At 36.3% G+C, this 23,986-nt stretch overlaps 1 protein-coding gene across 2 annotated transcripts in view; it reads left to right on the top strand.

Annotated features, from left to right (window-relative positions):
* Epc1 (enhancer of polycomb homolog 1 (Drosophila)) overlaps positions 1–23,986 on the top strand; it is a 91,019-nt gene that overhangs the window by 42,798 nt on the left and 24,235 nt on the right. For both annotated transcript variants that reach the window (XM_005387225.2, XM_013515434.1), the window contains one exon: positions 18,211–18,370. In XM_005387225.2, the coding sequence (XP_005387282.1) occupies positions 18,211–18,370 (160 nt within the window). Of the gene's footprint in view, positions 1–18,210; positions 18,371–23,986 lie in introns of those variants that run through there.

Raw genomic sequence — 23,986 nt, 5'->3', positions numbered from 1 at the left:
ACTAAGGCTTTATGAATATAACTTTTTATTTTTTGAGACAGTGCCTTGCCAAGTCACTAAGTTGTGGAGGCTGGGCTCTAACTTGTGCTCCTCCTGCCCCAGCGTCGGAGAGTGCTGAGATTATAGTCCTGTGCTACCATGTCTGGCTTGGACATAATTCATTTTAATCCTCAAAGCAGTCTTGTAAATTAGGTAGCATCTTCTTCCCTTTACTAATAAAACAATTAAATTGATTTTAATATTCAGAGAGCAAATATATTTTCATTAGGTCCTGTGTTACAGTGTTTGTGTATAATTGCTCTTTTCTGGATGTAAATACCAACTAAAAGTAATTTAAATGTATTAGGATTTACCACATGTTGTCCTTCTAATGACAGTTACCTGTTTTGACTAAAAAAGAAATTGAGGTTTCAAGAAGTCAACCTATAATTAGTAAATTGCAGAATTGAGATACCAAACAACATTTCTGATCAGAGTGTGTGATGGTAAATAGGATACCTTTCATATGAATTCCCATTTGATAAAGCATATGTAGTGAATCAGAAAATTTTCTGTACACTTTTTTTTTGTTTTATTTTGTTTTTTGTTTTTCTTCCGGTACCAGGAATCGAACACCTGACCTTGCGCTTGCCAGGCAGGCGCTATACCGCTGAACTAAATCCCCAGCCCCTCGTACATGTTTTATGACATTTTTAAGAGAGAATTAATGCCAAATAATACTAAGCTAATTAGAATAATTTAAAATTACAAAATATGATTTACTTTTATCTGCTGTTAATTAGTATAAAGAGGTCAGTTTGAACAAATGCAGAAGCAAACTAATTATAATTAAAGTTTTTGAAACTCAGTGTTCCTTTTATAATCACTATAGGAAGATTATATTCTATTACAAATACCAGAAATGACACTGGGGATTTTATGATTTGGTTAAGACCAAGAGATTTTTGTAATAATTTTTTTTAAAATTACATAAGATTAGTTTGTCTGAAATTAATCAGTATGTTGTATGAGCTTTTTCTTATACTAGCACTGTGTGTGTATTTTGTAGTTATCTTAAACATGCCTAAATCTTGCAACCATTCAAGCCCTAAAGTTTTTTGAGTTTTAGATGGGTTAAACAAAGTACATAATAAGTGTAAGAACAGCTAAATCATGTTTGCAACATTGGCTAATTGAAACAGAAAATAGATAAGTGTTATTTTTAATAGAAGAATCAGGGCATGGTCAAATTTAGTCTAACTTGACACTTAGTTTCAACTTTATTATTTATCGCATAGGTCCGTATTTCTAAATGGTAAGTAATTTTGTACCCACTGACTTCTTTTTTGATAGATTCTATAATAGTACCCAGTTGTGAAGAAGTAACTTTGCTGTGGGGTTTTTCTTATATTCAGCTAAATAATACTTAAAGAAAATTGTACTTTACCTTTTACTGTTAACTTTGAAACATGTAGGGTTGATGAGTGATTAGTTATGCTATCCTTCATATTCAGGGTGTGTAGAGATTATCAGCAGTTAAGCCTTATGAATTCTAATCAGGTGGACACACTCTAAAAGAGAGTCTTACAAATCAAGTTAGGAATTCTGCTCTTTCTTTTCCTCAAGTTGACCAACGAGCTTCCCAGTGATGCTTATACCGTGATGCTGTTAATCATCACTTAAGCCAGTGATGGTGAACCAGTGGCATGTCGGCCACAGCAGGAACGTAGGACCGTCTGTCAGCACCCTAGCCAAGTCACCCCAGTCTTGCTCTAGCAGCCAAGCCTCTGATAACAGCACACAAAAACTCGCTAATTGCGAACTTTTACCTTTCAATAAAAAGCTGTTTGTATCATTGAAAGCTCTGTTACTGCATTTTTCTTTTAAGACAAAAGATACTAATATAGAGTTTTTTCTAAATTAAAACCTCATTATTCAGGTTTAATTGCAGTGTTGGCACTTTTGTGATAAATAAGTGGGTTTAAGCTGTTTACAGTCCTTTTTGTGTGTCTCCTTATTGAGTATCACCCAGAACTGGTAGATGAGGAAATTTCTCCTTTCTCACGTAAAGGAGAAATGAAGCCACAGTAGTAAGACGGGGGTTCTAGAGTTGGACCTCAATCTGAATCCTGTGTCCATCACCTTGGGCAGGTGGCGTAATCTTACTGAGCTTCACGTGCCTTGTAAAATGATAAAAATCTTCAGGGTGGATCACCTCACTCAGGGTCTAAAAAATTAGATATAAATATTTCAGCCTTCACATTCACAGGTGTTAATCTTTGTCAGATATATTCAACTCTCTTCCAGAGGGCAAAAGCAGCCATGGACAGTATGTAAATGATTGGACATGGCTATGTTCCAGTAAAATTAATTACGAAAACAAGTGATAGGTTGGATTTGACCGCCAAGCTCTTAATGTAGTATATCATTGTCCATAAAAGGCAGTTCCACTACTAGAGAGTTTGTGGTCCAAATAGACTTCCTTTTTATTTATTTATTTATTTATTTATTATTTTAAAAATAAAAGGAGAAAACATTAACAGACAGACAACCTTTTACAAAGTAGCAAAAGAACACTAAAGACAATACAGAGTTACAAAGTGGTAGGAAATTAACAATGCTTATTGTATTACATATTGATATCTTCAAAGTGGTTTCTCATGAAAACAGAGACATGCAATTATTGATCAATCAAGGACTCATTGACAGTTTCAGCAAAGAAATAGAAGACAGTAGAACAACTATGTTAACTATCCTGTATATACATACATAAAAAATTTCTCCTTCTTTCCCTTCTCTTTTCCTACATCCCAGTTGCCCTTTACCCTTGAGTGTTTTCCTATCATTTCACAATTATACCTCCTTTTTAAAAAAAATAATGAAAAATACCATCTGGGCATGGTGGTGCATGCCTGTAGACCCAGCACTTGGTAGGCTGAGGCAAGAGGATCGTTGTGAGTTCGAGACCAGTCTGGGCTACAAAGTGAGCTCAAGGCCAGCCTGAACTGCATAGGGAGACCCTGTCTCAAAAAGACAAAAAAGAAAAAGGAAAAATACCTTGTGGGTTCCACAGTGAAAGGAGTCAAGAAGGTTAGGTTTTCCAAAATTGATAGTCTGTTGTATAAGAGCATGATTTTTACATATCACAACTCAGCATTATAACTTTATGTTAATGGATACATACTTTTTACTAATACAAATCAAAGACTGGCTCCCACTAAACATTTAAATAAATCATTAAGAAATGTTGAATTACTCATTTGAAGATGAGATTGCATTTTAACATGATATGAAATGTATGAGGATTTCTTTCAAGGAAATTGTTCAACATTGTTTATCCCTGACTCTGCATTTGCTGAACTTATTTAAGTACAGAAATCCTCACATAACCAAATGAGTATTCTGAAACTAGTTCACAAGTGGTAAATAGGGAGGTTGAGTAAAAAACTTTCATGAACATGCAGATCATATAGTTATTTGGCAACCATTCTGAAAGAAGTACTTGGGTCTCTTACCTGTAAAGTGTCTTGTCTCCATCACAGTCTCTCTTCTAAAAAAAAAATACTACTAGGAAATAATTTCAATTACAGAAAAGTTGCAAGAAAAGGAATAATATGAACAACATTGTTTATAGTATAAACAGGCAAAGCTATTTATAACACTGTACAATTTGCCAGTTTGCTTGCCCTCCCCCTTTTTTCCTCCCACATGTACATGCACATAAGACACACACACACACACACACACACTTTTTCCTCCAAACTATCATGTCATGGCCCAATGTACAGTCTTCTGTGGTATAGATTTTTTTTTTTTTTTTACATTTTTGAAGAATACAGTTCTTTTTTTTTTTTTTTTCCCCCCGTGTTTGGTTCATTTCATGTCTTCTCAGGTTGAAATTTTGGATTCCTAGGTGGACTATTATTACATAGGAGATACTGTATCCTCATGATAACACATCTGGAGGCATACACGTGGATCTGTTCGTTGGCGGTAATACTAATTTTGATCACTTGCTAAACTGTTCTGATTTCTTCACTGTATAGTTATTGCTTTTACCTTAAAACAATGCAACCTGGGGGAATCTGATTTTTTTTTTTTTCAGACAGGGTCTCGTTATGCAGTTCAGGCTGGCCTTGTGCTCACTTTGTAGCCCAGGCTGGCCTCAAACTCCCAATAATCCTCCTGCCTCAGCCTCCCGAGTGCTGAGATTACAGATGTTCACCACCTCACTTGGCTAATTTTTTTAAAAAATTAGGCAAATTGCTCTGGAGTCCTAGTTAGGTTTGAGTTCAGCTGGTGGTGGACCTAGGCAAGTTTACTGACCTGTGAAATAGGGATGATAGTAGCTACATATTAAGGTTGTTGTAAGCTTCAAGTGAAAACATGAAGGTGTATGATGCTCAGGCATGGGATTGTAATACACACTCAGTACATGTTGATGTTGTTATTATTTCTGGTGGTATGAATAATAAGTTTAATAATAAAGCTTAAATACTAACCCAAAGTTGAAAGGCATTTAAAAACATTTCTCCCAAGGAAATTTAATACTTTCCCCATGGTAAATTTTTTTTAATAACTTTAAAATTTTAACATGTTCTTTTGTTGTTTTTTCATACCGGTTATGCCCTGCTCTTTCTGATACATGAAGGCAGGTATTTCGGGAGCATGGTATCATCAAACATTTTTTTTTCTGGAAACTTGCTCATCTTTCTACTTCATAAAAAATAGGTGAAAGTAGATAGTTTTATTTTTCAGACTCTTGAGCTCAAGTAATACTCACAGGAAAAGTAGACACTTTTAAAAAATCACCTCTACCTCTTTTCCATGTTACCATTGTGATAGTTACTATATAATAGTTGTGGAAGATTTTCCAAAAAGTTTCCTGTTTGTTCATCCTAGTGGAATTATTAAAAAAATGGAGATAGATATAGATGGATTTAAAGACAGGTAATATTACATATAGGGGTGATTAGGAAGTTCTGTGAAATGTTCACTATGGGTGGAATATGAAATTCAGAGAATGATACCATTTTGGATAGGAATAACTAGCTAGAAGTAGATGGTAAAAGGCCCTGTTTGCCATGCTATGAAGTTTGAATTTCACCAAGGATGCAGTGGGAGCCAAGAATTAAGTGTGAGAGTATTGAGTTCAGACTTTGAGAAAGACCCCTGGTAGTAGCTATAGAAGAGAAATAGAGGATAATGTGATATTGTCTGCTTGATGAACAGTGGCCATGGGATGGAAAAATGTTTGAGTAATTTCTAGACATAAATGAGAATTTGATTATACCTGATTTGAAAATGAACTAAGAAGAGACAACTGGGGGAAAAACAGAGTTTCTGCCTTCAGTGACTGAACAGATACTGGTACAGTTCAACGAAATGTGTAAGACAGAAGTAGGAATAGATTTAGAATTACAAGTAGAGCCTACTGGTATTTGTGCAACATAGATGTATCTGGAGTTCAGCAGAACTCTGGGCTAGAAATGAACACTTACAGTCAGTACCAGCAGACAAATGGTAGTGGATGATTTTGCAATACAATTAAGAGTTGAGGACTACTTAAGCCTTGGTACAGCTTGTGGTGTTCTACTAATTACATAAGCATGTTTAGTTTTAGTCAACTTTACATTGCTGCTGTAGGCTGTTTTAACAATAAACAAAGAAACTTTTGTGTGTATCTGCCAGCATTAAAAGGAACCAAATAGTGATGAAATAGAAATGAAAATCAGACCAGCTCTCAGGGTCTCAGGGCTGCACTAGAGGCATAGAAATGATCACTGTAAAGATTATAGCCAAATGCCAGGCGTGGTGGCGCATGCCTGTAATCGCAGCCCTCAGGAGGCTGAGGCAGGAGGGTTGCAGTGATTTGGAGACCAGCTTGGGCTACGTAGTGATTTCAAGGCCAGCCTAAATTGCAGTGAGACCCTGTCCTTAAAAAAAAAAAAAAAAAAGATTATAGCCAAATGACAGCCATTTTAGCTTCCTTTAAATTTTTTAATTTTTTAGGAAATATTCCAATTAGATGATAACTGTTTCTGGGAGCAGAGAAAGACTATATCTTACTGTGTACCTTGACATTGCCAAAACATCATATCTAGGCATTAATAAGTAATGTACAAATTGCCCAAGTCTTAAGAAATGTCACAGCTATAAATAAGGGACATGAGAATGTAAGGATCAAAATGAATTTTTTCTAGGGCTGCCTTTGAAACATACTACTTAGTAATTTTAGGTCTTGATTGTTCCTATAAGGAAAATAGTGTTGCTGGAATTAAATCCAGGTATTAAACCCACTACTAGCAAATCAACAGACATGGTATAGAGGGAAGAAGATGATTTTATTTGAAAAGCGAGTTCAGGGAGAGATAGAACATCTGTGTCCAAAGCCCTTCTCTTCAGGAAGTGGATGTGGGTTGGCTTCTATAGGTAACCCATGAGTGTCCTGAGGCTAGTGAGCATTTCCTGTGGGCAGGGCTGCATCACACACCTCCTATTCTTAGGTGGTTTTCACATTCTGCAAGACTCAGAAATAGCTATTGCTCCTCCTGATTAGCTCCATATTGTTCAGTGAACAAGCAAGAGATGGGCAGCGCAGAGCTGCCCGTTGATTGTCCAGCTCTTGATGGTGAACAAGAGCATACTTCCTCTATTAGTTACTTCCAGCAGTGAAGGTAAAATTTGCTGACAGTACATGAAAATGACCCCAGTGTGCCATTTCCATAGTAAATTGACAAATATTTTACATTGAACTAAGAAAACTCTGACCTATACCTCAGTAAAGGTCTTCCTATTATTTTATATTGTAGAAATAAAAGTAATTTCAGAATACTATGCTTTACGTGGGAGGACAGAGAAAAATAGTCTATAGGATCTTTTTACCATGTATTTTTTTGTGGAAACCAATGTTAAATTGCTTTTTCTTACCAGATGGTCTATCCTTCTTTAATTATTCACCCTGAATATGTTAAAGGTAAAGTAAGGAGTGTTTAGTTTTCTTTTTCCAGTTCTGGGAATTGAACCCAGGGCTTTGCTAGCCAAGCAGTATACTACTAAGCCATTGTCCCAGCCCTTTTTCAAATTTATTTTGAGTTAAGGTCTCACTAAGTTGCCTGGGCTGGATTGAAACTTGTGTGCCTCAGCCTTGCAGGTAGGTTGGATTACAGGCATGTACCACCATACTTAGCTTTGAAGTCTAGTTTTTTGTTTGCTTTTGTTTTGTCTTTAAGATAGGATCTTGCTTTGTAGTTCAGGCAGGCCTTGAACTCACTGTATAGCCCAGATTCCCTGTGATCCTCTTGCCTCAGTCTCCTGAGTGTTGGGATTGTAGGCGTGTGCCACCACTGCCAGCTAAAGTGTATTCTAAGCCGGAAGAGTTTATGGACCTCAAAATAGCTAATGCAATTCATGGGCACACTTTTTCTGCAGATATTAATTGGGTGCTTGTGTGTGTTAGGCATGATTCTGTTATCAGCTGTAAAGATCACCCTGGACTAGGTTGATAGTCTGTTGTGTTACCATCTTGGCTCTTGGGTCTTTCCTGACAAGATGTGCAAGAAGAGTCATAGAGTGGGGCTTGGTCAGATAGTAGCAGTTTTCAGGATGTTCTTTCCTGTATGACAATTAAAATATATGCTTAAGGCTGACTTTTTTATTGGAGAAGATAGTGTACTTGGGAGAGTTCCAAGCAGGCAAAGCCCAAGGTGGTAACCCTAGAATTTGAGGAGTGGTCTGAGCCTGTGGATATTGCGGCTCCTTCCAGTCAACTGTGAGACTCTACCCTCACATCAGGTGGGGCAGTTTTTGACTGACATGGTCCTACTTAAAGGAGACCTTAGCGGGGTAGGGATTTAGCTCAGACGCACAGCACCTGCCTGGCAAGTGCAAGGTCTTGAGTTCAATTCCCAGTACCAGAAAAAAAAAAAAGCAAATAAAGGAGACCTTACAGGTAGAACCCAGTGCCTGTAAATGAGTCCTGTCAGGTCAAGCAGGGTCAACATGGGGTTTGAACCCCCCTACCTATTACTTTGTAGGAACTTAAAAGGGGCTCAGTAAGCTCTTCTGGGAAAAATGTAGAGGCTGCTACTCAGCGAATTTAAACAGTTGTCTGCTACAGAGTATCTTTTCTGAGCTCACCAGCCATTCATTTTAGCTCCCTTCTAGCGAGCTGTCTGCTATGTCACTTCTATAGGTGGAGTAAAGCAATGTAAAAAGTCAAGCTTCTGCTTCTGTGGATCAACAATTTTATAGTGATTACCCACCTAAAATACTTCACTAGCTAGATGCTGCTGTTAATATTTCATTTACAAAGCCAGGCATGGTGTCACACGCCTGTAATCCCGGCACTCAGAAGGCTGAGGCACGAGGGTTACTGAGTTCGAGGCCAGCCTGAACTATATAGTGGGACCCTGTCTGAAAAAGACTTCCCCCCCAAAAAAATTTTTTTCATTCGCTTGTGTATCACCCATCTATTTCTCCATCAATTCATCTAATTTTTAAAAGCTTTTCAAAGTAAATTTTAAACTTTAGTGTATGCTTTCCTAAATACTTCAGTATGTATATCATTAAGTAGTTTAATACTTTTCTTCCTTTGAGGTAAAATTAACTCGCAGTGAAATTCACAAATAGTGTACATTTTTAATAAATACATATATTTGCATAACCCAGCCTCTCATCAAGATACAGAATATTACCACTCCTTGGAAAACTCATCTTCCTTCCTAGTAGTCATTCCCTGTTTCTGCTCTCCAGAGACAACTGCATATTATTGTGAAATTTTCCACCATGTATTAATTTTGCTTAAGAACACCACATAAATGGACCCAAGTATATGCTCTTACATGACACTATTTTTCCATACCATAATGGTTTTGAGATATACTTGCGTTGTTGCAAGTGTAAGTTGTTTTTCCTTTTTCTTAGCAGTGCTCCATCGCATGACTGTGACTATACTACAGTTCAGCTAACCTGCTGATGGACATTTGTGTGCATCCAGTTTGAGGCTGTTATTAATAAAATTAACCATTCTTATTTGTGGGCTTCTGTTTTCATTTCGTTGGGGTAAATACTTAGGAGTAGAATTGCTGAGCCATATGGATTATGTATTTGGTTTTTTGAAACCTGCCACACCTATTTCTCACTGACATTATGTGAGTTCTCATTGTTTCAGATCTTTACCATCATTTAATGATGATAGTCTTTTATTTTTAGCTATGCTTGTGAGTGTGTATTGGAAGAGCTGGTAAAGAATGATGCAAGTAGAAGGATGGCTTGAGAACAAGAACTTGAAGGAAGTGAAGAAGGAAGCTGGTTTGTTTGTTTTCTGGAAGTTTCACAAAGAAGGACTCTGGTTTGTCTGGAGCAGAATGAGTGCAGAGAATAGTACTAACAAAGCTAAACAGGTAACAAGGAAAGGGGAATGCAAATCATGTTGGATCTAATAAGCAGTTCCATGAACTTTGGTTTTTATTCTGAGGCGGTAATTGGTGGATTTTGAGAAATGACATCATCCAACTTGACTTGTGTTTAAACAGGATTGCTCTATTTGGTAGAAAATAGGAAAAGGTAGAAGGAAGGACTCAACAAGCTGTATAGCTAGGTGTGGTGGTGCACACCTATAATCCTAGCACTCAGGATGCTGAGGCAGGAGGTTCACCAGGAGTTTGAGGCTAGCCTGAACTATAAAATGAGACCCTGTCTCAAAGAACAAAATAAAAAAGTAGGCCCACAAGCTATTGTAATGTGCCAGGCAAAGGTTGGGTGTGTAGATGGGAGTACCTGGCAGAACAGTGTTCCTTTCTTAATAAGGTTAATGTTTTGGTTCTTGGAAATATCAATTGAAAAGAATAGAGAAAATAATTTACCTCAGGACTTTGGAGCTTGCTATGGAGTCTAGCTCCATCTATGTAAATAATTGGGGATTTAAACTTCCTAAAGTAGGCCTTTTATGGAATTAGTTATCACTTATTCACCCAAAGGAAATTTTACACATTATTACTGTTTACTGTAAGCTGTTTTTAATGGTCCAAGTGCCTTAATTGTTACGGTTGTGTTAAAATCATTAAAAATTTAATAAATAAATGAATATGATTTAATCCTTGTTTAGAAATTTGCATAATATAATCTTGAATTCCTTTTTTTAGTTTTATGTAATGCTAAAATGTATTAACAGAACAAGTAGAAATGTCTTTTTCATGTGTTTTACTTAGGTTGGTCCTTCTAAACTTTATTGATATTTTATAAAATACTGAACACCTAAAGAAAGCCAAGATGTTTTGCTAGGCATTGAGTAATTTACAAAGGTATTTAATCCTCAGGTTTAAAAATTGATAATCCCCAGGTATTGCCAAAGAATATATCTTTTGAAGGAAAAGATAAAAAGGTATAAATTGTACATTATCTCTGATGTTAAAAGAGATAACGTTTTGGAACTCAGTATATAGACAAATAATTATAGCATGATGCCTTACATATAAAATACATTATTGTAGGAGCAAAGATGAGAGAGAGTCTGCCTAGGGGAGGTAGAGAAAAGATAATTTTAATCCAGACTTTGAAAAGCAAGTGGAAATTTCCCATGCGTGGTAGGATGGGATGTGGAAAATGATGATACCTGAAGAAATACCCACCCCTGTACACGAAGGCGCAGAGCCTTTGTGTTCATGACACTTGCCAAACCTACCCTTTTCAGTAGGTTTTATGTATAAATGGCTAATGTAACTCTTACGTAGTATGAAGTGCTATCTTCTGACCCTTCAGCTGTGAGGGATAAGACCCTATTTAGAGCCAATTAAATAGCTATGCATTTAACAGGCCATAACAAGCTGTCTGAATAGCCCAGTCATCTGACAATGTGATGCTGAAGGATCAGAAGTTCTAGCCAAGCCCAAGCAGCTTAATGAGAGCTTGTTTCAAAAAAAAAAAGGCTGAGGATGTAGCTCATTGAGAAGGCCCTGGATTGAATCCTCCCATACCACCCCCCTCCCCCAAAGCCCCTTGAGCCAGTAATTTTCTTGGGGTAAGCACAAATGAAGAAGTAGGTAATAAAAATTAAAAGACTACTGGCAGGGAGAAGAGAGGGAAAAATAAGTTAAAATGCATATGTTACGCAAGTAAAAGTGTTAGCAAGGTGACTTGCTGGATCTGGGGTTAGATACATACTTACTGTATTTGGGTCTCTGTCTCTGAGACTCATGCTCTGATTGCAGTAGGTGGGCTGAAGTAAGAAAAGTGAATGCTTTTGTAGCCCAGTAGTAGCGGAGTCCCTCGAGACATGACTGTGACTAGTCTTAAGATCTTTTACAGTCTTTCTGTGCTGCTTTTTAGTGTATTAGTCAGCTTTCCATTGTTGGAACACAATTTACAGGAAGAGAGGTTTGATTTGGCTCACAATTTGAAGAAGATTCTGTGCATGGTCAGCTCATTCCAAGACAGAAACCTAGAGGAACGGCAAGGTGAAGCAGAAACGCTTAGTTCACAGAGCCAGAGAGGAATGGGGAGGGACCATACCTAAGCACCGAAAGGTCATGCCTCCATGGTTTACTAATCTGGTAGCTGTTTCTTAATCCAGTGGAGTCAGTGTGTCAGGATTAACAGAGTTATTTGCTGTGCAAAAAGCCTTAAGTACATTTGTGTAATCATAAATTGTGTTTCATCTGATTCCATTTTTGTAACACTGCGTATTAAAGAATCATTTATATAGTTGTGTTGACTTTGTTCCCTGTAGGATGAGGTTGGTTTGAGAAGTTAGCCTGTTACTTTGTAAAGATTCGGATTTGATCTTGTGGTATTTTCACGATTAACTCTGAAAGTGTAATGGAGCCTAATTGCTGTATTTTATAATGTAAAAAGACTTTACCCCAAAAGTTCCGTAAACTAATGTGTTCTTTAAACAGCTTTTCCCTCTCATTAAAACAATCTTTCACTGAATTCTTATTCCTGCAGATACCAGCTTACATATCACTGTCCACTGATGAAACCAATACTGTCTCTAAAATCTGTTTCCTTTTAATATTTCCTCTAAGGCATTGTACTTTCTTTTGGTCATCCTTTAATTTTTATATTTATAATTTATTTTTAAGAGGATTTTTTTATTTTATTTTTTACTATCTGTTGTTTTATTAGAATGTACAAATGTAGAGTGTATCCATTTTTTAAACATAATGTCCCCAGTGCCAAGCAGAGTTGGCGTACTCAGTGAATATAGATCCACTTAATTAATGAACAAATTCTGATGTTCTGCTCTGTGTAGTTTTTTTTTTTTTCCTTTTGAGAACTGTGTAGTTCAGGCTGACCTTGAACTCACTATGTAGTCCCAGGCTGGCCTTGAATTTGTGGCAATCCTCCTGTCTCAGCCTCGAGTGCTGGGATTATAGGGATGCACCCCCACACCCAGCTGTTCTGTATAACTTTCATTCTATTCCAAGACTTCCTAAACTTTATTATAAAAGTTCTTTGTGTAGCTGGTTGTTAAAGGACACACCTGTAATCTCAGCACTTTGGAGGCAGAGGTAGGAGGATAGCTGTGAGTTCAAACCCAGCTGGGGCTACAAAGTGAGTTCAAGGCCCAGCCTGAACAACATAGGGAGACCCTGTCTCCAAAAAAAAAGTTCTCCTTGAACTAATATTGGGTACTCTCTCCCCAAAGGAATCTGTAGTCCTGTTTATAAATAATATTCTTCTTAATGGAAAACCACAATTTACATTAATTAACATATTAAAAGCTTTCAGCAGTCTTAAAGTTCTGTGAAAGTTTCAAACTTCACGTTCTTTATCAAACTCCATATTCTGTATACTTTTCTTCCAGACGGTTGAAATCTTTTACCCTTTTGTCGTTTTGAAACAGTTTCACTGTGCAGTTCTGGCTGGCCGTGAATTCACTTTGTAGCCCGGGCTGGCCTGGAACTCACAGTGATCCTCCCTGCCTCAGCCTTCTGAGTACTGAGATTACAGACATGCGCCACCACACCCAGCCGAAATCTTCATTAGACTAGCTGTTGATAATTTGCAAATAGTATTACAAAGAATACAGTTCAATTCTACAGTGCAACAAGTAGATTTATTGAAGAATTTCATACGTAGATGGCTGTTTTGAGGAAACATCTGAACTTTTAAAATCATAATTTGTTTCTAAGATTTTAATTTTTTAGGCTGGGGATATAGCTCAGTGGCACAGCGCCTGCTGGGCAAGCGCAAGGTCCTGAGTTTTATTCCCAGTGCAAAAAAACCTGTATTTTAATTTTTTTGTTAACACATCTGCAATACATAGCAATTATATTCATCACTGGGAGTTGGTAAATGTATATAACACATCTTAATTCTTTTTACTTCTCTTTCCCTTTCTCCCTCATATAATTTATAGTTACAGTACTTCAGATGTCTTGTCAAGGCATGCAGTAAACAGTAAGTAGAGATTTGTTACTTGGCCTCACCATTGCACATCATCTTGCTGGAGAGAAAAGTGATCCCATTTTCACTTACAATTCAGTGTTACTTTATGGAAATACAGTAAATGTATATAGCTTTGGGTTTTAAAAATACTTTTTTGAAACAGAATTATAATAAAAGTTTTACTGAATCAAACAGATTATATCTTTTAGAAATCAGTTTCACAAAATCATTTAGTGAAATGCACTCCAGTTTTTTTGTGTAAAGGTATTACAAGTCTATCTTAGAAAATACGAAAAATTAAGTATGAGAGTTTCAAATTTGTGCCACTCGGAGGTAAACTGGAAGTATATACTTAACTCTGTATATAGCATACATATGTATGCATGTACGTGGTGCAGACATACATGCACACATTCAGGCACTACGACTTGTATCCAGTATTCTTCAGGGTCCTGATGCGACAGTCAACAAAATAGACAGAACTCTCTGCTCTAATGATCCTTTGATGGAGGTGAGAGGATCAGGTGATAACAATAAACTGTATGGTATATGTGAAGGTATGTGCAATGAAAAAATAAGGAAGAGAAGAGTGATAAAGAAGTATAGGGAAGATTGATGTGTTTTTACTTTTAGATTTTTTTCTAAAAAAAAATGGATATGCTCAGTTTGGTCTTTTTATTCTTTTTTTTTTTTTATTGCCTGTTATGGTGGGACGTGACAGTAATCCTAGTATTCTGGGAAGCTGAGGCAGGAAAACTGCAAAGTTCAGCCCAGCTTACCCAACTTAGTATCTTAGCAAGTCTCTGTCTTAGAATAAAACATGAGAAAAAGTAGCTCAGTGGGAAAGCAGATCCCTGGTTCAATCCTAAGTACCAAAATAATACACTATTATTATTGTTGTTGTTATTGTTATTAGAAATATCCCAAACAAAATTAAAGATGTCTTTTTTAACTTAATTATTTACTGAATATATTTTTCATGTCATTGTTATGCTTAACTCTTTAAGGCCTCTGTATATCCCATTTTATAGAATGTGGTTGTCTTGGTTACTTTTCTCTCGTTGCTGGGACAAAATACCTGACGCCCAAAATTAAGGAAGGAAAGGTTTATTTCGCTTACAGTTTGTGGAGGTTTCAGTCCGTACTTGGCAGATATAAGGCAGAGTGGCACATGGCAGAGGGCTACAGCTCATGGCGGCAGAACACAGCAAAGCAACAACCACACACACCAGCGAGGAATGGGGAGGAATCGCCTCAAGCACTCTTTTCCTCTCCCTTACATATGCAAACTATCCACCCCAGGGCGGTGCAGCTCTCACACCCCTAATCAATCAAACTTTAAAAGGCTGCCCCATGACCGCATGAGGCTTTGGGGGGACACACAAACCATAACAGTGGTCTTTTTTTTTTTTTTTACATTGCAGTCAGGGTGATCTTTTAAAGCCTTTCAAATAGTTACTTACACTCTTAGGAAAGGAAAGGTCCTGGACGTGACCCCTGTGCCTGCTTGTCTGGTGCTTCACTGCAGTGTGAATGTGCTTGTTAATCCACACCCAGCCTCCAGCCACTGTGGCCTGCTGTTTGGTCTCTTCCCTTTCTCACTTACTTTCCTTAGAGAGTGAGTACATGGGAATGGTTTAAGGTTATCATTATCCTAGTTGTTGAGGAATAAAGTATTTTTTTTTTTAAAGAAGAATTTAACCAACATATATAAGAATGTATTTGCTGTATATCCCGCACATTTTGTACCCTTAATACCCTGTTCATCTTTTCACCACACACTATTAATAATTTGTAGTAAATTTGAAAGAGTACAGTGAGCAGCTGTACACCTTCAACCCACATTCTACAATTGTTAGTATATTTTTCTTATTCTTTAAATCCTGTTTTTTTTGTTGTTTTTGTTTGCTATACTAAGGATTGAACCTCAAGGCCTCATACATGCCAGGCAAGTACAATACCCTACCACTAAGCTACATCCTAGCCCTTTGTTTCTTATTTTAAAACAGTGTCTTGGTAAGTTCCCCAAGCTGGCCAGACTTGAGCCTTCCTAGTAGCTAGGATTAGAGGCATGCGTGCCTCTGTGCCCAACGGAATCTGCTTTTTTGATTGAACCATTAGAAAGTTTGTTACATGTGTTATGATGCTTCACCCCTAAATGCCAGGTACAAAGGGGGCGTCATTTTCTCCATTGTTGAAGATAGAACTTGCATGAAATGTTTTTTACAACACAAACAAGATTGTAAAAGCATTATAGTTGCTGTAATACTGATAACAATTTTACGTAGTTATGAGAATGGATATAAACATAAGTAAAAGTTTTTTCTACAGACACTGTTTACACAAGAGACCATAAATGGTCACTAAGCATATGACAACTCTTAAGCTTCTCTGATAAGGAAAAGTAACCACTGGCTACCATGTATTTGGATATTTACTATGTCTTGGGCATTTTATCTTCACCACAGACCCTTACAATGGACATGTAACACACATTTATAGATAATAAACTGTTGCTGGGACAGTGTAATCTATCACTTGTCCCAAAGTCATAGAGCTAGTAGACTCTAGAACCATCATTCAAACCCAGAGTGCTTCTGTTTACGAAATCTGTGTTCTTCACCATCAGCCATACTATATTTCCTGTAAAAATCAATATACCTTAAGGTTCCATATCATACCTTTAAACAGTTATTATGATTCATCTGGAAAAATAACAGAGATCCTGGAGATTCTGATGAGAGATGAGGTAGTATGAGGGTGACACTGTTTAAAACACTTTTAAGTATTTGGCTGGGGGTGGTGCTTAGAAGTACTCTATTACGGCCAGGCCAGGCATAGTGGCAACACCTGTAATTGCAGTACTCAGGAGGAGGCAAAAACAGGAGGATAACTGTGAGCAATTTTAATAAGGTGGAAAGTTGATTTATGCGTGCAGGTTGCTCACTATTTAGGGCAAAAAATGGTAAATCCCTTTCTCTATACAAAACATGAAACACAGATGTAAAAATAACTTATAAAAAGTGGGGTAGAAACGTGATATGGGTGAGATTTTTTATTGCTGATTTGTTTAATATTGAGGTGGGCTACTCTGAAATATTTTTTTTCTTGTCCAGCTAATTTTAGTACTCACCTACAGTCACCTCTCACTTGGACCAGAATGGCAAGCATCAAACTAGCAAACAAAATTTTAAAAATATTTTGCATGTTCTGTTCCACAAGCATTACCAACATTGAAAGGGCTGATTTGTAAGAGGATCCAAAAGATAAACCATATTTTTTGCATATTCTCTTATGCACTGAAATGGTTGACTAAAAGGTTTTGAACTTTGGGAGGCATTTGGGGAGGAGGGATATGCATTTAGATTGTTTCCAGAGGTTTTCTTCATACAAATTTATGTCTATACAATTACAAATTATAATCTGGCTGTTCAATGGGATACACTATAGCTATTGTGAAGAATATAGCAGTGCCAATACAGAAAGCTTTATGGCATATGTCAAGTCAACCAAAGCTAGGGATAAAATTCTGTGTGCAGCATACACACACACATATCCCCTGCTGTGTATGTTGGATGGATCATACATAGATATACACATAAAAATATTTGGAAAAACACATGCATTCTTTACAGGGGCTACCTTTGAGGACTGCAACTATTCATTTCATACTATTTAGTGTTTCATCCACAAATATATATATATTTCTTATATATTTATGTATGTATTTATAATTTGTATTATGCAAGTTTCATAAAGCATATCCCAAAATTTAGTGTTGATTTGCCTGGGTGACAGTAATACTTCCTGGGTGGTAACTAAACCAGTTTCTTTTGAGTACTTGTTTTACTAAACGTTTTAGTCGCTTCTGTCTTAAATCTCCTAGTAACTCTCTAAAGTTTCTTGCGGGAAGTCCCAAACTGAGTAATTCAGTTGGGTTCTCATCCAGACAATCTGAGTCTAGGGCATATGCTTTTAGTTCCTGTATTCACTACTGTCTAGAAAAGGCTCTGGAAATATATAAGAAAGATTATTACTAGCTGAATGTGGAAGCACCTCCTATGATCCCAGCATGGAAGGAGGCTGAGGCAGAAGGACTGCAAGTTTGAGTCCCACTTGGGCAATTTAACTAGACCCTGTCTCAAAAATAAATAAAGTGAGCTGGGGATGTAGTTCCACATTTGATCCCTTGCACTTGGGTGGGGGGTGGGAAATCCAGGTTTGAGTCTGTCAGTTTCATAAAATAAAAATGGAGAATAATCTCTTTGGAAAAAGCCCTTCTAAATTTACAAAGCACTATATGAGTAGGAGACTTGGACCAATAAAATGTGTTTGTACCACCCATAGCCTTCTTTCTTCATATAATAAATTCAGATGTTTTAACTTTTTCTTCAGGTATCTATAAAATGCAAGCTTTAACAGTTTATTTTGGATATATTTGTACAACTCATATTTGGTGTAGCACCTTGTGAAGAAAGGTGTAAAAGTTTGAGGAAAATACTCATTGTTTCTAACAAAAATCTCATTTCAACTTAAAATTACATATATATGTTTTGTTTTGTTTCTTGTTTTTTTTTTTTTGAGCTGGGGTCTGGCCATGTAGTCCAGGCTGGCCTCGAACTCTGAGCAGTCTTCATGCCTCAGCCTCCTGCGTGCTGGGGTTGCAGGTGTGAGCCACCACGCCTAGCTCACTCAGAATTTTTTATTACTAGTTAACAGCATGCTTTCAAGACTTGCTTTAAAATCCATTTTACACAAATAAACAAACTCCTGTTTGTAAGGATACGCATTCTGTATGCTAATTTTTAAATAAACTTACATATTTTTCCCTCTCTATAGGAACATCATCTTCAGCGGGCTATTTCAGCACAGCAGGTATATGGAGAGAAGAGGGATAATATGGTTATACCAGTCCCAGAGGCAGAAAGTAATATTGCTTACTATGAATCTATATATCCTGGGGAATTCAAGATGCCAAAGCAGCTCATTCACATACAGCGTAAGTAATTGTTCTTTTAATAATTGTATTTCTTATATTTGTCTTTTAATGTAACTTGATATCTTTTTAATTAGCCTCAGTTTGCAAGTTATTACAACACATTTTCTGCTTTTAAAAAGTTTGTTTAATGTTTATAGCCTTACAAATGTGTCTAGGTCATTTCCCACTTTTAAAATGATTTTTAAAATGTCTTTTATTGATCCTTGGCAATGAAGCACTTACCTTGATAGGTTTTTTATTTCATTCCAGCATAGGATTTTATGCTGCTTTAAACAAGTAAAGAATATGCCTGAGAATAGTTTCCTTCCTGTTCAGAATTAATAGTATTATTAATCTTAAAGAATGTCGTGGCAGTGATACACACCTGCAGTTCCAGCAGTTGGAGAGGCAGTACTGGATATGTAGCTCTTCAGTCTTTGTCACATCTGTTCTTTGCTGTTACAGGGCAATAGCAGTTATAGAGAATATAGAAACAAATGGACATAGCTGTGTCTTAGAAAAAGTTTACTGATAAAAACATGTTAGGCCAAAGTTGGCCCATAGGTCATAGTTTAGTTTGCCAGATGGTAGTTTTAATAAAGTTTTAGCGTTCTAATTGGAAACTTACTGTATTTGATAGTGATAGGTGCTTCATTAGACCTGATCTTTATTTCTTTTCATTATTATTATTTTTTTTTTGAGACAGGGTCTCTCTATGTAGCCCAGGCAGGCCTCAAACTTGAGGTGATCCTCCTGCATTAGCCTCCCAAGTGCTAGGATTACAACAGGTATGCGCCACCATGGCCGGCAGACGTGATCCTTTGATAGCTACCATATTTGATGAACAGTTGAGAGCTGTAATCTTAATATATCTCACTATTCACCTCTTCGTTCATCCAATCCTCGAGTAGGTGATAACTTGAAAACAAGTAGTTGAGACATTACTAACGTAAATTCCTTAGCTTTCATTGCTGTCTTACAGGTATTAGGATCAAGAGGTTTTTGTAGAGGCCCATGTAAATTCTTCCATACAATGTAAACTATCTTGTTTTTATTAATTCTTATAATCACATTTGAAAACCAGTTTTAATTAAGTCCTAACTCATTAACCTGTTTTCTGATTTAGTTAACTTTTTTTATGTATGTAGTTCTGGTTGGGTGAGTTTTTTGTGTCCTGAGTTATAAGCCATAGTTTTGTCATTTCATGAATATGAAAACCAAAAGTAAAGCTAGTGTCCATTTTATCTTATATTCTGATATTTAACTGTGATTTTATACTTGACATTATTGATTTCCTTTAAAATAAGTATTTCTTCAGTTTACTAAACGTTTGAAGCAAACCAAACAACTAAAGTGTATTTACTTGCACACTCACATTTAATTCCATTAAAGACACAGATATAGAGTGCAGTGGTGCATGTGCTGTAGCTTCAGCTACTGTAAAGACTGAGGCAGTAGGATGGGTTGGCCCAGGAGTTCGTGGCCAGCCTGGGCAACAACATAGTGAGACCCTGTCCTAAAATACTGAACTACAGAAACTTCAAAAATGTTTGTTTTAGGACTGGGGCTACAGCTCAGCAAAAGAGCCTACGCTTAGCATATCTAAGTCCCTGAGTTTCCAGCCACACACACACAGGGATGGGGAGGGTGGAAGGGAGATGGAGCGAGGCTGAGGGAGAGAGGGAGACTAAACAGATTTGATGTTAGGACCTGAAAGATTGTTCTTTGGAAAACCATGTCCATATGGATCTAAAAGTTACAGATCTAGTCCTCCTTGCATTTGTTAGAGTCACATTCTATTCCACTGCCACAGGCAGGTATCTTTTTTTTAATTAGTGTATGCTTGCAGTACAAAATAGTGTTTGTTTTGAGAATTGGTTCATGCATATAAGAAGTTTTGGTGGTTTTCAATCCCATTCCCTCCCTCTCCCTTCTTCCCCCTCCCCATCATTCCCTTCCCCATCTCTAAGACTCTGTCTTCTAATTTCCTATCATAGCCACTTTATTTATAGTCTAGATTTCTCATATAAGAGAAACCATGTGATATTTGACTGTATTTATTTCACTTAGCATGATGGTCAAAAGTTCATACATTTTCCTGTAAATGACATGATTTCATTCTTTGTGGTCAAATATTTCATTGTGTGTATGTATATATATCCCATTTTATCCATTCATCTGTTTAGGGGATTTTTCCAGAGCTTAGCTGTTGTGAATTCTGCTATAAGCATATGTATACATCATTGGTGTTTTTTTTTCCAGAAACATACCCACAAGAGGTATAGCTGGGTAAAGTAGAATTTTCTTTTTGTTAGTTTTTTTTTTTTTTGAGGAAACCTGCCAGTTCATTTGCCCAGTTTTTAATTGGGTCACTTGATTTTTGATGGTTACGAATTTTTATTTTGGGTTCTTTTTTTTAAAGGTTCTTTGAGTGTTCTAGATATTAGTCCTCTGTCCAAAGAATAGGTGGTAAACATTTTTGCCCATTCTGTAGGTCTTTTCATTCTGTTGTTTCTATTGCTGTGCAAAGCTTTTAAATTTGATATAACCCTATTTGTTGATTATTGATATTATTTCCTGTGCTTATGGCTTCAGGTGTTTTCCTTTTGTTACCTTCCAACAGCTTCAAGGTTTCCTTTTTTTTTTATCCATTTTGATTTGATTTTAGTACAGGATGACAGATGGGGATCTAGTTTCATTAGTCTGCTTATGGGTATTGTTTTCACATATATTAAAGAGACTCTCTTCCCCAACGTATGGTTTTAGCACCTAGGCCAAAAATCAGATGATAGTAACTACCTGGGGTTGTCTCTTTGTTTTTACTATGTAATTCAGGACTTGCCTTAAACTCACAGCAGTCCTCCTGCCTCAACTTCCCAAGTGCTGGGATTATAGGTGTGCACCATTATGCCCAGTTCTGTCTGTCATTCTAATCCATTGGTCTACATGTTTATATTTGTGCCAGTACCATGTTGTTTTTGTTACCACAGCTTTGCAGTATAACTTGAAATCCTGTATTGGGATGCATCCAGCTTTGCTTTTTGCTCAGGATTGCTTTGAATACATTGGGTCTCTTCCGTTTTTATTCAAATTTTAGGATTTTTTTTCTAGCTCAGTGAAGAATGTTGTTGGCATTTTAATAGGGGTTGTATTGTATAGACCAATTTGGTAATATGGCCGTTTTAACAATGTTTCTGCTGATCCAAGAACAGGAGATGTCTTTTTGATTTTCTAATATCCTCTTTAATTTTTTTCTTAGGAATTCTATAATTTTCATTATAGTGGTATTTCTTCTTGTTGGTTAGGTTGATTTCTAGGTATTTAAATTTTTTTTTTTTAAGTTACTGTGAGTGGAATTGGTTTCCTGATTTCTGCTTTCATGGGTTCATTATTGGTATACAGGAACACAGTTGATTTTTTTATGTGTGGATGTTTATATCCTAACCAGCTATATTATCTTACAAACGCATGCTTTTAGGTTAAAGCAAGACTGAGTAGGAAAGAAGTACTTTAATCAGTTTACATTATCATTACTGTCAGAAGAAAGTTTGCATTTCTTTTAAGATGTGGCCAACCACAGTACACATTTTACTAATAACTCTTAAGTGAGTTAGATGTCTAGAAAGTGAAAAGGTAGTATATTGAAAAAGGAATTAAGTCTGCTGATGTTGTAATCAAATAGTAGTAATAAAGGGCAGCAGAATTGTAGTTTATTTGGGAGGAAAAAATTTTTAGTGACTGTACATTTGAGACATCTTTAGAAAGATGTATACATTTTGGATTATTAGTAAGGACCATGCACTTAAATTTGTGATGCAGATTCATAAGAGTTTGCAGAAATACTGTACAGAGGTCTTCACACTTCCTTCAACTTCTTCCAGTATTAACCTCACACACAACTGTAATACAATTTCAAAACCAAGAAACTGACATTGGGCTACAATCCAAAGAGTTGATTTCAATAATTACAGAAGTATTTGTGCACTTGCATTCCTTTGCAAGTTTTTCATATGTGTATCCTCTTATAACTAAAACCACAAAGAAGATATTCAGCCGTACCATCACCAGAAAACTCCCTCTCCTCACTCTTTTACGACCATATCCATCCCCTCCCCCATCCCTAATGACGTGCAAATACTAACCTGTTCTCCATATGTGTAATTATGTTGGTTTACAAATGTAACATGAGTGGGATCATGTAGTTTGTATCACTTCTCAGATTGGCTGTTTTCTCTCAACTTAATATCCTTGAGGTTCTTCCTTATTACATATACCAATAATGTATTACTTTTTGTTGCTATGTAATATTTTAGGATGTGTATGTACCACAGTTTTTGGAAGACATTTGGGTAGCATCTACTTTTAAACTGTTACACACAGAAACATTAGAAAGATTCATATACAAGTTATTATATGAACGTAAGTTTCTATTTCTCTGATGTAAATACTCATGAGTGTGTTTGCTGAGTTGTCCATTTATAGTTTGGACGGTAACTGCCACACTATTCTGGAGGTTAAATGGATCATATTATCAACAGCTGTGTATGTGTAATCCAAATTCTTCATATCTTACCCAGCATTTGGTGTTACTAGTTTTTCATGGTCTTAGTAAAATGATCATGCATATCTTTTGCCCATTTTCTACTGTATGATTTGTTTTACTGTTGAGTTTTGGGGACATACAGGCATGTACATGTGTATATATATACATATATATATATATATTAGTCTAAGAAACATTTAGAGATTCTTATTTTATGAAAAAAAATAGAACATCTTCATAACCAAATAATGAGAATAACAATAGTTATTACACTGTGTATCATTATGTTCAAAGTAGTTACTCAGTACAAGACATTCTTACAAAAAAGAAACAATACAGGGCTGGGGATATAGCTCAGTGGCATAAGCACCTGCGTGGCAAGCACAAGGTTGTGAGTTTGATCCCCAGTACTGCAAAAAAAGAAAAGAAAAAAGAAACAATACAAATTCTGTTTTCAGTGAACTAAAATAAACTTAGTATTAGCATATATTTTGAAATATTTTTAGAACAATGGAATACATAATTTGGGAAATTATTTGAACTTCTCTCTAGCATTTGCAGATTCTTTTGAGATTTTTATGTTAATCATGCTGTTGTTGGCAAATACAGGGTTGTTTTCCTAATCTGGATGTCTTTAATTTCTTTTTCTTGCCTTATGATAGAGGCTGGAAGATTAGTACTATGTTAAAATAAGAGTAGCCAAGAAGCTAGCACCTTTGCCTTGTTTCTGATCTTAAAGGAGAATAATTCAAGAGGGTTTTTTTTTTGTTTGTTTTGTTTTGTTTTTGCTAAGTGTGATGTTAGCTATAGACTTTAGGGTGTTTTCTTCTCATGAGATTTAAAAAGTTCCACTGTAGTCCTAACATACTGAGAATTTTTATCATGAATAGGTGTTGAATTTTATCAAGCTCATTTTGTACCAATTAGTATCCTGTACTTTTTTCTTTTTCAGTCTGTTAATATGGCAGGTTACAGTGACTGATTCCAAACATTAAACCAGCTTTGTATACTTAGAATGTATCTCATTTGGCTGAGTGTGTATGTATGTGTGCGTGTGTGTGTGTATACATATATATATATAATACATATATATA

The sequence above is a fragment of the Chinchilla lanigera genome, unplaced genomic scaffold (genome assembly GCF_000276665.1).
Source record: "Chinchilla lanigera isolate Chin_1 unplaced genomic scaffold, ChiLan1.0 scaffold00028, whole genome shotgun sequence".
Taxonomy (NCBI): Eukaryota; Metazoa; Chordata; class Mammalia; order Rodentia; family Chinchillidae; genus Chinchilla; species Chinchilla lanigera.
The sequence above is the reverse complement of the archived record's forward strand: the minus strand, read 5'-3'. Positions and strand labels throughout refer to the sequence as shown.